The sequence below is a fragment of the Typopeltis vanoorti genome, chromosome 17 (assembly GCF_054136105.1).
Source record: "Typopeltis vanoorti isolate ZY-2024b chromosome 17, IOZ_Tvanoo_1.0, whole genome shotgun sequence".
Classification (NCBI taxonomy): domain Eukaryota; kingdom Metazoa; phylum Arthropoda; class Arachnida; order Uropygi; family Thelyphonidae; genus Typopeltis; species Typopeltis vanoorti.
In genome coordinates, this window is record NC_143565.1 from 110,902,979 (window position 1) to 110,918,145 (window position 15,167).

Below are 15,167 nucleotides of genomic sequence, written 5' to 3' on the forward strand. Positions count from 1 at the left end.
TTAAACTTATCCCAATAATGGTCCTAAAACCAATCTCTTCAGCACACCACTAGTGAACATTCCAATTATGGGATACTATCTCTCCCGCACACCACACCCACATATACACACAACAAGCTGATACTTAATCTGACAGCCAGTCTGTTCTGGTTTGGTTACCAGCATCAAAGGCTTTTGAAAAACCAAGTATACCTGTGTATGCATCTTCCTTTCCATCCATTGAATTTGTCACCTGGTTATATTTTATAAGCAGACTGGTAATGCATAATCTCTCATTAGCAAAACCATGTTGACAGTCACTAAGAAATACTGCTTTACAACTCATTTCTGAATCCTAGGCCTCACTAACCTCTCTAACACTTTGACTAAAACTCTAGACAAAGATTAGCCTGTAATTTGAATCTTATCACTTCCCACCCTTGTTTTACAAAGTGAAAATTTTGTCCTGGGATCTGCAATGTTGGAAGGCTGTTATTAATCTGTCGAGCATTCTTTAAAACATGTGCTGATGTGTTGTCAAGTCCTATTGTCTTATTAACATCAAGGTTACTTAAATCCTCATATACCTCTTAAGCACTCATTCTCAGTCCCTTGCTTCTCCATCATATCCTCTGCACTTAAACTCCTTACGATGTCATATTTATGAGGATGAAATACCATCTCATTTGTCCATTCAATACCTCAACTTTATCCTCTTCAGCAATTACCAATTTAACATTTACATACACATTTAACATTAACATTTACACACACTAACATCATCCTCCCATAAACATTTATTCTTCTATTTGCCACTTAACTCTCAAGGAATTTTGTTGGTTTGATTAGCTCATTTTTGTTCATACTGCACTTTTAATGTTTTTACCAACTGAGTCATCTTTCTGACATGTTCTTTGTACTCTCATTCAACTGATTATCACATTTTATCTTGTACTGCCTCCATAAGTCATCTTTTTCCATTCATCATTCTTCCATTTTATATTTAGCCTATTCATGTCTGGATACATTCAGACATTGCTTCTGTTAAATATCTTTTCGTCGATTCCCAAGCAGCATCTGTTGCATTTACACCCAACTCCTTTCCATGATATAGCTCCTATTTATCTCCTAAATTTCATGACTACCTTGTACTTTCATATATATCCTTTCCTTACAGAATTTCTCATATGGCTGGCAACAACCAAGATGTTCACCTCATGGTTGCTTTCACCAAGTTGAGGAATATTAGATGCCCCCATCCACAATCTCATACTCTGATGATACGATCAGATCTAGGATAGTCAACCCTTGTGTACCCTCTGTTACATATTGCCTAAGATAGTTGTCCCTCAAGACCTCAAGAAATTTTCCTTATTCCCTGATGCTTCATTCCGGTCAATATTATTTGTAATGATAACCCTTCTCATTCTTGTTAAGCCAATTTGCCTATCTGTGTCTCCACCCTCCACATTCCCTGGAATATTAGATTTCAATGAGTAGGTCAAGGGAGCTCAGTGACTTTGAACGTGAACTAGTTATTGGTTGCCACATCAGTAAGAAATTTAAGAGGGTTGAAATGTCGCTGTTAGAGACATTTCAACCCTCCTTAAGTTGCCCAAGTCAACAGTTGGTGGCATGATTGTGAAGTGAAAATATGAAGGTGCAACTGCAACAAAACCACTGTTGGGTTGGCTGCGTTTAATGACAGACAGGGACCATCGAGCATTGAAGAAGGTGGTTCATGGAAATCACCAGACATTGAGTGAAACAATCACCTGGGAGTTCCACAGTGCCACTAACTGTCCAGCCAGCACCATGACTGTGCATCGAGAGTTAAGAGGAATTGTGTTATATCGTCGAGCACTGTCCATAAACCAAACATTTCTCCTGTGAATGCTAAGTGCCACCTGCAGTGGTGTAAAGAGTGATGCCACTAGACAGTGTACAACTGGAAACGTGTATGAATGATGAATCATGCTTTACCATGTGGCAGTCCAATGGAAGGGTCTGGGTGTGGCGAATGCCTGGAGAATGATTCCTGCAAATGGGTGTAGTGCCAACAGTAAAATTTGGAGGAGGTGGTGTTACAGTGTGGGAGTGTTTTTCATGGAATGGACTTGGCCCTCTCATAACACTACATGGAAATCTAAACAAGGACATTTTGACTCATTGCATACTGTCTATGGCAGAAGATCAATTTGGTGATGACTACTGTCTGTATCAACATGACAGTGCTACCTGCCAGAAAGCAAGGTCTCTGAGGGAATGATTTATGGACAATAACATTCCAGAAATGGACTGGCCAGCCCAGAGCCCTGACTTGAATCCCATAGAACACCTTTGGGATGAATTAGAACACCAACTTCTCTCCAGACCCCAACGACCCACATCATGAACTGCTCTAGCTACAGCTCTTCAGGAAGAATGGGCTGCCATTCCTCCAGAGATGTTCTGACACCTGGTAGAAAGTCTCCCCGGCAGAGTTAGAGCTGCCATAGAAGCACAGGGTGGACACACCCTGTATTAAATTTCACTACTGGAAAGTGTGTCACAGGGAAAGTCTGATTACAGTTTTGAGTAGGTTTCCAGATACTTTTGATCAGGTAGCGTATATATTTACTATTAGTATATCGAGTGCTTTACTAGACAGCATTGTTTCATAACAAGTCTTAGCTTTCTTCTTCTATAATGCCAGCAGAACTGCATATTAAAAATTAACATTGATTGTAAGCAAGTAGAGGGAGAAAGTATCCAAGTCAAATTTCAAATTTCTGCCATGTACCCTCAAGGGGTGTACAGGATTGATAGTATTACATGAAAAATTTACATCATTACTAACTTCCTATCTACAATTTTCTTCCAAATCAGTCTGTTACTTGTCAAGACTCCAATATTATCAGATCTTATATTTCTATCGTCTAAGGCACTTTGTATCAATCCACCTATTTCTTGGTCTTCCTCTGGGTCGTTTTCCTGCCAACTTGGCAGAGAACACTTGTTTTGCTAATCTTTCCTTTCCCATTCTATTTAAGTGACCATACCACCTGAGATTAGCTCTGCTAATGCATTCCTCGATGCTGACAGTGTCAAGTTCTTTCCTAATATCCTTGTTTTTAATATGATATTGCCATTGATGCCATTGTTGGATTCTGATTATGTAGAAATTAGAATAAATATTATTTGATTCAGAATTCAACATGATTTTCCGTCACAAGAACTATATTTGTAAATATTATTTAGTGTAAATAACATAAATTATAATTGATATCATATAACTGCCTTAATTATATCAAGTTTTAATTATTTAATCAAAAGAAAGTGTTAATGATAAAGAGGTTCTGTATTAAATATTATTAAGTTATTTTATTTATTGTTATGTCAATATTATAAGAATTTGTATTTGTAATTTAACTACGCACTTATTGAAATGCAAATATTCTATTTATTCCTTTTTGTGAAAGTTTAACGTTATGTAATAACTGAATGTAGTTGTATAGCCTAACGTAACATTCGCGAGAATGTTTACGTTTATCGGTTGTCATAGAGACGCGTAAAATAAACGAGCACGAGTGAAGGGAGTGTGGGCAAAATAAGAAGGGAAAATATATACGTAGTAGGAGAGTCGGAACGGAACTTTGGAACTAAATGGTAGCAAGGAGGAAAACTAAAGAAGTAGAAGTAAATAAAAGGTTCTTAAGGGCAGGAGTTAAGCGGATATTTTTTTTATATAAGTGAATCTTATAGTTGGCCGAAAGCAAAGTCAGCCGTGGTAATAAAAGGAAATTAATGCCGTAGTCAGATAATTTAGAGAACTGGACATTCAAAGAAGAATTCTGAATAAATCCAGTCAGTCTAGAATTACGACTTATTTCTATGCTACCATAAAGGGAATTGCACGGAGTTTAACTAGTTGATGAGTGATAAACAAGAATAATTAATGTACCCTATAGTTGTTGTCTGAAGTTATAAAGCGCGATTAATAATGTTCTAGTTATAACCTTGGAGAATTCTTATAAATGTATTTCGCAAGTGTAATAAATATAATTTGAAGGTGTGCTCACAAATTATTGGAAGTACTGAAGACTATTTCTGGTAAGGACAGTCATATTAGTTTATCTCGGTGTATGAAGATTTAAGTATTAGTTCCGTTGTGCTGTTTCTAACATTAACTGTAGTATATCATCGAGGCTGAGAGTTGAAAATATAGTTACATTGAAGTAATATCTGCAGTGGTTAGTGCCTGTTATGAGTTAATCATAGAATGTAGCTGAGAGATACATGGAAACTGATTAAATAAGAAGTTCTATTGTAATAAATTGAGTAAAGAAACTTTATGATTCTGAAACTGTGAATTTTTATGTGAAAGTTTGGAAGATTGATTTATTGTGAATGACTTGACCTAATGTACTAACTTGACTGAGTTGTCATATTTAAAAGTGGAATACATGTATTTGTTATATAACCATATATTAAATGTTTTGTTTGTTAATTTAAATATTGTGTTTGCCTGAATTTCTTTTTACTGCACCGTTCACAAAAATTCGGATCTAGCGGAAATCCCAGAAAGAAAATAGAACCATCGGCCTGAATGAGTGAAAAGACTGCTAACTAATTTTGAATTAATCCTACTAATTCATATAGACTTATCTAAGGATAGAGTGGCGCAGTATAATAGAAATTTCTCTACCCTTGGATTAGTGATCAATTTACAATTAGTTGTGTTTATTTAGGTGAAAGTGACTTTTAGCAAGATGGCGGATTCAAACGTCAAGAGAACACGTCACGACAGCCATTGTTCACATCTCTAATCTTTCTCAGGATTCTCATATCTGTGGTCTCTAGTCTTTGGTTAAGTGTTTTACTTCTGATCCAGCTCTCAGATCCATAAGTTAAAACTGGTTTGAACACTGTCTTGTATAGCTAATTTAGTGTTCTGACTAATTTCTCTCTTATTCCATATGAATTTATTCAATTGACTTCCTACCATACCAGGTTTGTTGATTCTGTTGTCATTTCCATATTTAATTTACCATCTTCACTAAAATTCGTGCCTAAGTAGCTGTTTGTCTTTTTATTGCTGACCTTCATACCATATCTATTACAACAGTTATTCAATTTAGTCAGAGAACTTGCAGACTTGTAGCGGATTTATTTAGAAGTATATCGTCATCTGCATAAAGCAAAGTGCTGATATTAACATCTCCAATTTTGATATCATGTTTAATACCACTTTCCATCATAATGTGATCCATATAGATAATGAATAACAGAGGGAATAATGTACATCCTTGTCTCACGCCAGATTTAACATTAAACCACCTTCCTGTACTTCCTTTAATTCTAACTGCTGACTTACAACTCAAATAAAGACTAAGTATTGCTTGATATAATGCCCCATTGACACCATATAACTGTAGCGTATTGAATAGCTTCTCTCTTAGCACCTTGTCATATGCCTTTTCCAAATCGAAAACTTAAATACAGATTTTTGTTATATTCCCATGATTTCTCAACTATTTGTCGTAAAGTGAAGATCTGATCCTGACAGCCTCTATTTGGCCTGAATCCATCTTGTTCTTCACCAAACTTTACTTCCACAATTCTTCTCAACCATTTCTCAAGTATATTTGCAGAAATCTTATCAGGAACACTCAAAAGGGATATACCTCTGTAATTCTCACATTCAGTTTTATTTCCCTTTTTATATATGGGTACTATGAGAGCTCTACTCCAATCATTGGGAATTTGTCCCTCTGTCCAGGCATTCTGAACTATGTAGTGCAGTCACTGTAAGACTTTTATACCACCATACTTCAGCATTTCTGGTCGAATATCATCTACTCCTGCTGCCTTTCCACATTTCAAGCCTTTGATAGATTTTTCTACTTCAAGTATGGATATATTCCTGACTGGTCAGTGTTTTTTTATCACTGCGCTGTCATCACTGCTTGTTTTATTTAGCAAATTTTCAAAGTAATTACTCCATACTTCAAGGATATCTTTTTCTCCCGTTTTCATTTCACCATTATCATCTCTAACTCCTTTTACAGCACTCTTTCCTCCATTCCTAAGCTTCTTCAACAACCTCCAGAGTATTTTGCCACCTTCTTGATATTTATTTTCTATGTTCTTGCCAAAGTCCTCCCATGACTTTTGTTTAGCTAGTTTTACACACTGTTTAGAAAATTATGGAGACAACTACCGTGTTTGAATAAAAACTTTAGTTTAATATAACTAAAATCTACTATACTAAAGTTTTTATTCAAACACGGTAATTGTCTCCATAATTTTCAAAAATGCATTCAGATCACCGTGCAAGTCTAAAAGAAACGACACACTGTTTAGCTTTCTTACATTTGTCTCTGTATTCTCTAAGAGCACAAGCTGACTTATTTGCCAGGAACTTTATATGCTTTCTTCTTTTCCTTCACTGCCTCTTTAACTTCCTGTGTCCACCATGGAGTTCTAATTTTTCTATCCTTGCAGACAACTTCACCACATGCCTCTCTATATATTTATTTATTTAAACATGCAGGAACCTACCCTGTGCAGATAAAGTTAGCTGACATTTTTTTTTTCCTAGGCTCTCAGGATCTAATGTTGGTGGGTTTTCTGTACCATGGCAATGCTATAAAGTTGCAAGAAGTAAAAGAATGGTATTCTGAATATAACTAATATGTTTGTTTAATGTTATCTATTTAATGTTATTATAACATTTTGTTAACATAGTATACTATTATTATAACATTATACTATTATAACATTAAGCCGGCACTTATAATGTTATTATAAGTGCTGGCCTGGTTGGCCAAGTGATTAGTTTATCTGCTCTCCAGCCAAAAGGCTGCGGATTCGAATCCCTCTGTAGGCATGGATGTTTGTGACTGTCTGTGAAAATACCAGTGGTGGTGATGTGCTTTAGAAGGCATTGGTATAGTTGCAGTTCGTTGTGGTAGACAGAGAGCTGTAGAGCAGGTGCCCTCCCTCGATGAGACTTTGGACTCCCTGGAGGTATCACATAATAATAATAATAATTAATTTTTACAATATTGTTGCAAGTTTATAGTGTTGTCATAATGCAGAAACCATTAACTGTGGATCCAGACAGTCCAAGATAAATGCCAACTTAATTTTATTTGCACTGGGCTTCTGGATGGTTTAGAAAAAATCAAATAATACAATAAACAAATATTAAAGGCAAATATCTTACCATAATTTGCAGGCAGTCTCTTTCTAGTTACACCTCTGCCATTAAGTGGGATAATACTTGACACATCTCAACTGGTATGGTAAATTTTTACACATAAATAAATGTATGCTGATTTAAGCTTGTTCACTTTCTAATTAATTTTGAATGACCCTTATATTCTGTGATGACTGTTTTGAAAGATTTTTTTAAATGTGTAATTTTAAAGAATTTTAAATTAAGAATTTTAAAGAATTCTGGTATTGTACAACTGACTATTGTAATCTTGATTTTGTATTATAGTAATTCTTATTTTATCACATATTTGATAAATAGACCTGTAGCTAAGCATGTTGACTGCTTATTCTTTACTTAGCTGTTATGCAGCCTTTTGGTACTTGTTTTCATACTTTTGGTACTTTTGGCAGTAATTTTGGTACTTGTTTTCATAGAAGACATTGCTCCATCACCTGAACCATCTGCTGCCACAAGTTTTAGTATGGAAGATATGACAGGCGTAGCATTAGAAGTACAAGTAATGAAGCCATCAGAACTGAGAAAGCTTTTGGAATTTGTCAGTGATGAAATGGTAAGAGAATATGAGGTACTCTTTAAGTTAATCTTAGCAATAATTTTTATATATGTAAATGTGTCTAATCAGGAACTTCAAAATTTTAGTCTTGTGACAAACAATATTTCAAGCAATATGTGAATGTATGGTAATCCTGTTGCACAAGGATAGTGAGAAGACTGATATATCCAACTCTCAACCTATCAGTACCTCTGGAGTGGTGGTGAAGATTTTGGAAAAATTGGTTAGGTTCGAATTCAGAAATGGGTTGACAGTGAATCTCCGCTTATGCGCAACATGGGTTTACTAAGGAAAGGTCATGTTTTAGAAACTTGCTCACATTCTATAACAATGTGACCATTGAGCTAGGCAAGGGGAATGAATACACCATGATACTTTTGGATTTTGCTAAGGCTTTTGACAGAATACAGCATTGTAGACTCTTGCATAAATTGGAGAATATGGGATTCAATTATAAAATACTGGCATGGATAAGTGGATGGCTGAGTAGCAGATATCAAAAAGTAGTATGGGGGGGGGAAGGGTCTGCATTATTTAAGGTAACTAGTGGTCTTTCCCAAGGATCAGTCCTTGGTCCACTCTTATTCAATCTGTACATTAATGACATTGGGAAGGATTTGACAGGCAACACACAGCTATTTGCTGATAATGCAATAATAGGTAAGGTAATCAGAAATGCAGCTGATATGGGTTAGTCAGGAAGTAATAACAGAAATCAGGTAAGTGATGTTGTTTATAAAAAGAAGGATGTTATTTGGTATGGTGATGCTATAATAAAACATTCTATAGATGAGCAAGCTAAAACTTCGAGTTTTCTGGAGTGAAAATTTCAGCGATAAGTTCAGTGTGAGAGAGGACATGAAAGGATTGTTGGAAGAGGCAAGAGTGAGAAAGTGAAAATCATATCAAGGTATGATAAAAATGAATTAAGAAGAAGGGCTGTGATGGCAAACAATTCAATGCTTAGGCTGTATAGGAGTGAATGCAAGTTTTTGGATGTATGGAATGAATTTGAGGGAAGATTGGATTTGTATAAGAGGGACTGCCTACACCAGAATGCATTTGGTATTAGGAGTCTTGAAAAACTAATAACTGGTATGAGACCTATCAGAGAGAGTTAGGGAAACTAAATTATAAAGGGAGGAATGGTGAGAATGAGTGCAAGAGCAACAATGTTGTACAACTGTGTTAATGACGGGAATGGGCTTTATCATAGAAATGTTGATGAGGAGAGAATGATTTTGACTTTGTGTTCGTCCGGTTCAGACCCATTAAAAGTTGCAAAGTATGTCTACATGTATAAGGCACTAGAGAAGAAAAGAGATCTACAAGTTGTCCAACATTATACAAATGTCTAGGCATATCAGAAACAAAGGGGTGGAGTTTGTTGCCTTGGTCAATATGTTGGGACCTCAGATTGCAGGTCCCAACATATTGACCAAGGAAACAAACTTAGTGAGACTTTAGTGAGACTTGGTGTTCAGAATCAGACATTATCTGGTATCGAGTGTAAAGGGTACAATATTTTTAGGAAGAATTGAGAGGAGAGGATGCGTGCTGCGAATGATATCGGATGACTTGAATCCAGTTAGAGTTGAGATCTATGATTGTAGTACTACTATTAACAGTATTTCATGTGGCACTGAGTTTGAAGCCATCTGGTGTGAAGTGGAATCGAACAAGATCAATTACATAGTGGGGTGTTGTTACAGACCTGGTGGATTGGTTGCTACTGATGAAGAAATGCATTACCAAATAGAAAAGATGAGCACGAAAAGAGTAATCATAATGGAAGATGTTAATTATCCAAATATTGATTAGGGAGCAGTAGAATCTCATGAGAAGAATGAAAATGCATTTGTTGAGCTGTTACGGGACAACTTCCTCAAGCAGCATGTGACAGAAGGAACTCGAGGTCAAAGAGTGTTAGATTTGATTATAGTGTCATAGGGCATTTCAGTTGAAGATGTAACTATTCTGCCTACAGTTGGAGGCAGAATAGTTACATCTTCATGCAGTGATCATGTGGTACTCACTCAGATTATGCATCCATTTGACTCCTACCCTATTTATTCTTCGAACTCTCAGGATGCACTCTGATATCGCATGGGAAGCATTTAAACAATACTTAAATGTTGCAATATCAGAGTGCATGCTGAGAATTTGAAGAATAAATAGGGTAGGTGTCAAATGGATGTGTAATCTTATTAAGCAAGAGATTCATAAGAAAAAGATGATGTGGAAGGAATACCATGTGCATAAGAATGATGTGCATTATGAAAAGTATAAGCAGCAGGCTAGAATAGTCACAACTTGAATAGTCAAAGTCTGAGTATGAAAAGAAACTGGTTCTGCATGCCAAAGACAACCCACAAGAATTCTATCGATATGCTGCAAGTAAAAGAAAGAATGAATATGAAAGAATAACTTTTCGGAATGCAGATGCCGTGAGGGTTACAGTTGCAGAGGAGGTTGTTCAACTAATGAGTGCCCATTTTGTTAAATGCTATCAACTTACGCTACATTGAGCTCACTGTTACCTCTTCACTGGATGAAGAAAGTCAGGTGTATGAGGACAATATATTAGAGCTGTTGCAAAAACTGAATAAGAATTCAGCAATAGGGTCTGATGGGATATCAGCACATGTGCTTAAAGAGTGTTCAGCTGAACTGTCCATTCCTTTGACCAAGCTGTTTAATATGCATCTCAGAACAGGGAAGATTCCACAGGAATGGAAAGAATGTATGGTAATTCCATTGCATAAGGGTTGTGCAAAGACTGATATATGGTGGAGATAGTGGTTTTTTACCAGGATATGATTTGTTATCCAAATCATATCATCACTATGGTCAATCTGCACGTTTTGCATACAACCCACAGGATCGCCTTGAAAAAAAATTACCATGCTTCACCTTAGTAAATTCAAAAAAGAACTGTTTTTAGAATCTGCTGCGGCACTCAGAATTCAACCAAATTTAATTAAATATGGTTGCATTAAACTTCCCAAAATTTGGGAAACATTAATTATCAGAGATCCCACCTTACATCCTAGGCCACCACAAATGCCCACAGAAGGAGCACAACCTAGATAGGACTTTAGAGTCACCAATATGTTTCACTTGGTATTGTGTTTCATTTGAGTGTCTTACAATAGTTTTTTTGTAATCTCTGAAGATGTCTCAGTGACTGAGATGAAATATTCGAAGCATTAAAATCATTTTAATCCTTTCCTAGTGCTGTATATATTCCATTAAACCTCCAACATGATGTCATATTATATTGGTGGGATTATGCTAGAAGAAACTGATCAGGCCAGAGATCTTGGAGTGTTAGTAGCAAAGAAGTTGAAGTTCAGGGGACATGTAGCAAAGATTGCAAATACAACTCAAAAGATAATTGCAATGCTGGAACAAACATTCACTTATAAAGATAAGGATGTCATTTTGGCTTTTTGCAAAGCTTTGATAAGACCTCACTTGGTCTATTGTGCACAGGTCTAGTCTCCTGGTTTCCATTGTGATTCTGATATAATAAAGAGAGAAGGCAAAGGGGATTGTTAAAAATTATATCAGGATTGTGGAATACTGATTATGAAGACAGATTGAGAATTTGTAGACTGCAGACACTAGCAAACGGGAGAAAGAGAGATGATTGAGACTTACAAACTTCTCAAAGGGTCATACAGGATTTCAATTTATGGAGGGTGGGAAAAGGACAAGAGGACATCCTTGGAAGTTGAGAATGAATGAATGTGGCTAAGAAGGGGGTAAGGATTAAATTTTTCTCTCATAGGGTGGTGCATGATTGGAACGGATTGCCATTGGATGTTGTGAGTGCAAGCAGTGTGAATGAATTCAAGAATAAGCATGTTAGCTGGTGCATGTAGTATGTGGCCTCCCTCGATGAGTCCCTGAATCCCTTGAGGTCTCTCTTAATAATAATAATAATAATAATAATAATATGCAATACTTGCATATATGAGTAGCCAAAAGGTGTTAGGTGTGACACCTTTTGGCTATTCACATATGAAAATATGACTTCTGCATTACTTCAACCTTGGTATCACCTCTGGGTCTGGCTGACACTGATGAGACCTCGATAAAGGTCGAAACTGGTCTGGGTAGTGACCCCTTCCCATAAGGCATAGCATTATACATGTCCATAAGGATATGTGCTTTGCATTATGGGATAACAAGGCAAGTGATGTGATGTCATGAGCTTCTATATACGAGTTGTCCTGTCTTGAAAATACTTCAGGTACAAACTTTGTTTGCTTACACTTGGATAAAGGATTAAACCAAGAATATAATTTCTTGACATCTTTAATTTATAGTGGAAAAACTTCCAACAGCTATTCAAACTCATTCAGAGCAAGCTTTATACAAAGCTCTATGCTCATGGCAAGATTCCAACCCACAGCCTGTTTGTTATAGAGTAGATGTGCTGTCCACTACCCAACCATACTACCAATTTTTTTTTACTATTATTTATTTTTATTTATTAGTGTAGTATTATTTATATATCTATTAATTCTGACTGAGTTTTATTTTATTGTATTATTTTTATTTACTACTTTATTATTATTTATATATTTATTAATTTTTATTGATGATTATTACATTGTGTGTGTGTGTGTGTGCGTGCGCGTGCTGTTTTTTTTTCTCCTGGAAACTCTGGTTTTTCATCTTGCATACAGACAAATTGACCTTGAGAACAAATCAATTTGCAGAGGAATTAGAAAAATACCATGTCAATATAATTGGTGTTACAAAGACAAAGAAGACTGAAACAGATGAGACACTGCTAAATAATACCTATGAAATATTATATTCAGATAATAGTTGTGCATGTAGTATGTGGGAAAGGAAGAAATAGCTGCAGCACACTAAACATGAAGATAAACTTCTTGAATGGCAAACAGCTTCAAGTAGAGTGATGAGAGAATATTTCAAATTTTGGAATTGAACAATTAGACTTATTTGTTCCTACCTAGTGCCTCTGTAGCGCACTCAATTGTAAGATCAAGTGAACGTTGCACCCTTCAATTGGAAAAGACGTGAGTTCAATTCTCATCCTGATGAGAGGAATCTTTATATGGACATTTCATTTGAAGGTGAGTTACCTGATTTCATATGGAGATAGCAGGGTTTTACTCCCAGAAACTTGAATTTTTCATTCTGCATACAGGCAAAGCGGCCATGAGAACACATGCAATTTACAGACAAAATATATTGTTGTTGGTGGCATTAGTGGGTAGCAGATGGTGTTGGTGGTTGTAGTGTCATTGTGTATAGGTGGAGAATTAATTAGTAGGAGGAGATGGAGAGATGCGTGTAGCTGGAGTAGAGTGGAGTACTCTCTCACGATGAGTCATTGGACTCCTTGGAAGTGTCACACAATAATAGTAATAATAATAATGGTCATCAGAAAGTTCTATTATTTTATTCCCTTATTGAGAGAGTGTTATGTAGTTATTTTGACATGGAAGATGTATGCACATTGAAGTATTAAGGAAAAAGGAATTTATATTGCTTATAATTACATTTAATATATAATTATAATTATTGTCAAAGTTCCAGGAAGAACAATGTGGCTTTCGTCCTGGTAAAAGCACAACTGACCAAATCTTCACTTTAAGGCAAGTCTTTGAGAAATCTTGGAAATATGCGAAGAATGTCTACACATGTTTTGTGGACTTGGAGAAGGCATATGACCGAGTTCCTCGGGATAAGCTTTGGCAAGTAGTACAGGAGTATGGAGTAGATGGCCAACTATTAGCTGCCATCAAGTCCCTGTATGAATGCCCAGAGTTTTGTGTCAGGGTAAACAGCACAAAGTCTGAACCTTTCACAGTCTCCGTTGGCCTCTGCCAAGGGTGTGTTCTGTCACCCCTCCTTTTCATAATATTTATGGACTGGATTGATAGGCACAGTCAAGGCAGTGAGTGTGTCAGAATTGGAAGATGTAGCATTGGATGTCTGCTTTTTGAAGATGACCTAGTTCTGCTTAGCTCTTCCACAGATGACCTCCAGCGGACCCTGGATAGGTTTGTAGCTGTTTGTGCAGATGCCAGAATGAAGATCAGTGTGGCCAAAACTGAAACATTTGTGGTCTCAAGACTACCATCCCAGTGCACTCTACATTTAAGTGGATTCCCAATGAGGCAGGTGGAGAAGTTTAAATACCTTGGGTATGATGGAAAGTGGGACACAGAGCTAGATACTCGAATTGGCTTAGCAAGCTCAATATTGTGGGAGCTTGGCTGTTCAGTAGTATTGAAGAGGGAGGTAAGCCAGAAGGCAAAGCTGGCTGTCTTCAATACAGTCTATGTCCCCATCCTCATCTATGGTCATGGGAGTTGGGTAATGACCGAAAGAATGCGGACATGAATCCAAGTGGCTGAAATGAGGTTCCTTCAAGGGGTTGCGGGGCTGACAAGACTCGACAGAGTCAGAAGCTCTACAATTCGGGAAACCCTCAATACTCGACCGCTGCTTCTCTGTGTTGAGAGATCACAGTTACGTTGGTATGGGCACCTGGTCAGAATGCCACAAGAGAGGCTCCCTCAGCGGGCCCTCTTTGCCAAGCCAGAGGGTGGGAGGCCACGTGGAAGGCCAAAGACTCGCTGGATTGATTATATCCGAAACCTTGGGTGGACACCTTTGGGAATCCCACCAGAACACCTGAGCTTGGTGGCAGAGGATCGTGACCATTGGAAGTTCCTCTTGCAGCTGTTGCCCCCACAACCCAATTAGGAAAGGTGGGCCTTGAAGATGTATGTATGTATGTAATTATAATTATAGAGCATGGTAAAGAAAGAAAAGGTGTAGTATGAGAGGAGATTGGCATGTCAGGCCAATGTTAATTTGACGGATCTTTCCACTACATGGTAAGAAGAGGAAGAAAAATGATGGTAGATTAATATTGGTGGATAGTTATGGCAGCAGACTAACAGCTGCAAAGGATATAGTGGAATTATTGAATGAGCACTTTATCAGAGTATATCATACTGGTATAAGTGATGCCATGCAATATATAGAAGAGAGACAAGTATTAGGAGAATTGGAAGTGAAAGTAACAGAGGTGTATCAGATGTCGGTTGGGTTAGACGTGAATAAGGCTGTGGGAATGGATAACATATCATCACTTATTCTTAAGGAATGTGCATAACAGTTAGCTATGCCCTTGACCTGGTTATTTAATGAAAGTCTTGCAGTTGGTAGAGTTCCTAAGGAGTGGAAAGAAGGCAAAATATTAGCACTCCACAAGCATGATTCTAAGACAGAAGTCTCCAACTAAAGGCCATTCTGTACAACTGTGATTATGGTCAAGGTGTTGGAGAGATTGGTAAGGAATAGAATACAGGATTGGGTTGATAAATATGTCATTCTTTATGATGGTCAGCATGG

The 15,167-nt window shown here is 37.0% G+C and overlaps 1 protein-coding gene across 1 annotated transcript in view; it reads left to right on the forward strand.

Annotated features, from left to right (window-relative positions):
* LOC150097776 (dynein regulatory complex protein 1-like) overlaps positions 1-15,167 on the forward strand; it is a 303,397-nt gene that overhangs the window by 217,130 nt on the left and 71,100 nt on the right. The window contains exon 13 of the mRNA XM_090406989.1: positions 7,618-7,754. Coding sequence (XP_090263115.1) covers positions 7,618-7,754 — 137 coding nt within the window. The remainder of the gene's footprint in view (positions 1-7,617; positions 7,755-15,167) is intronic.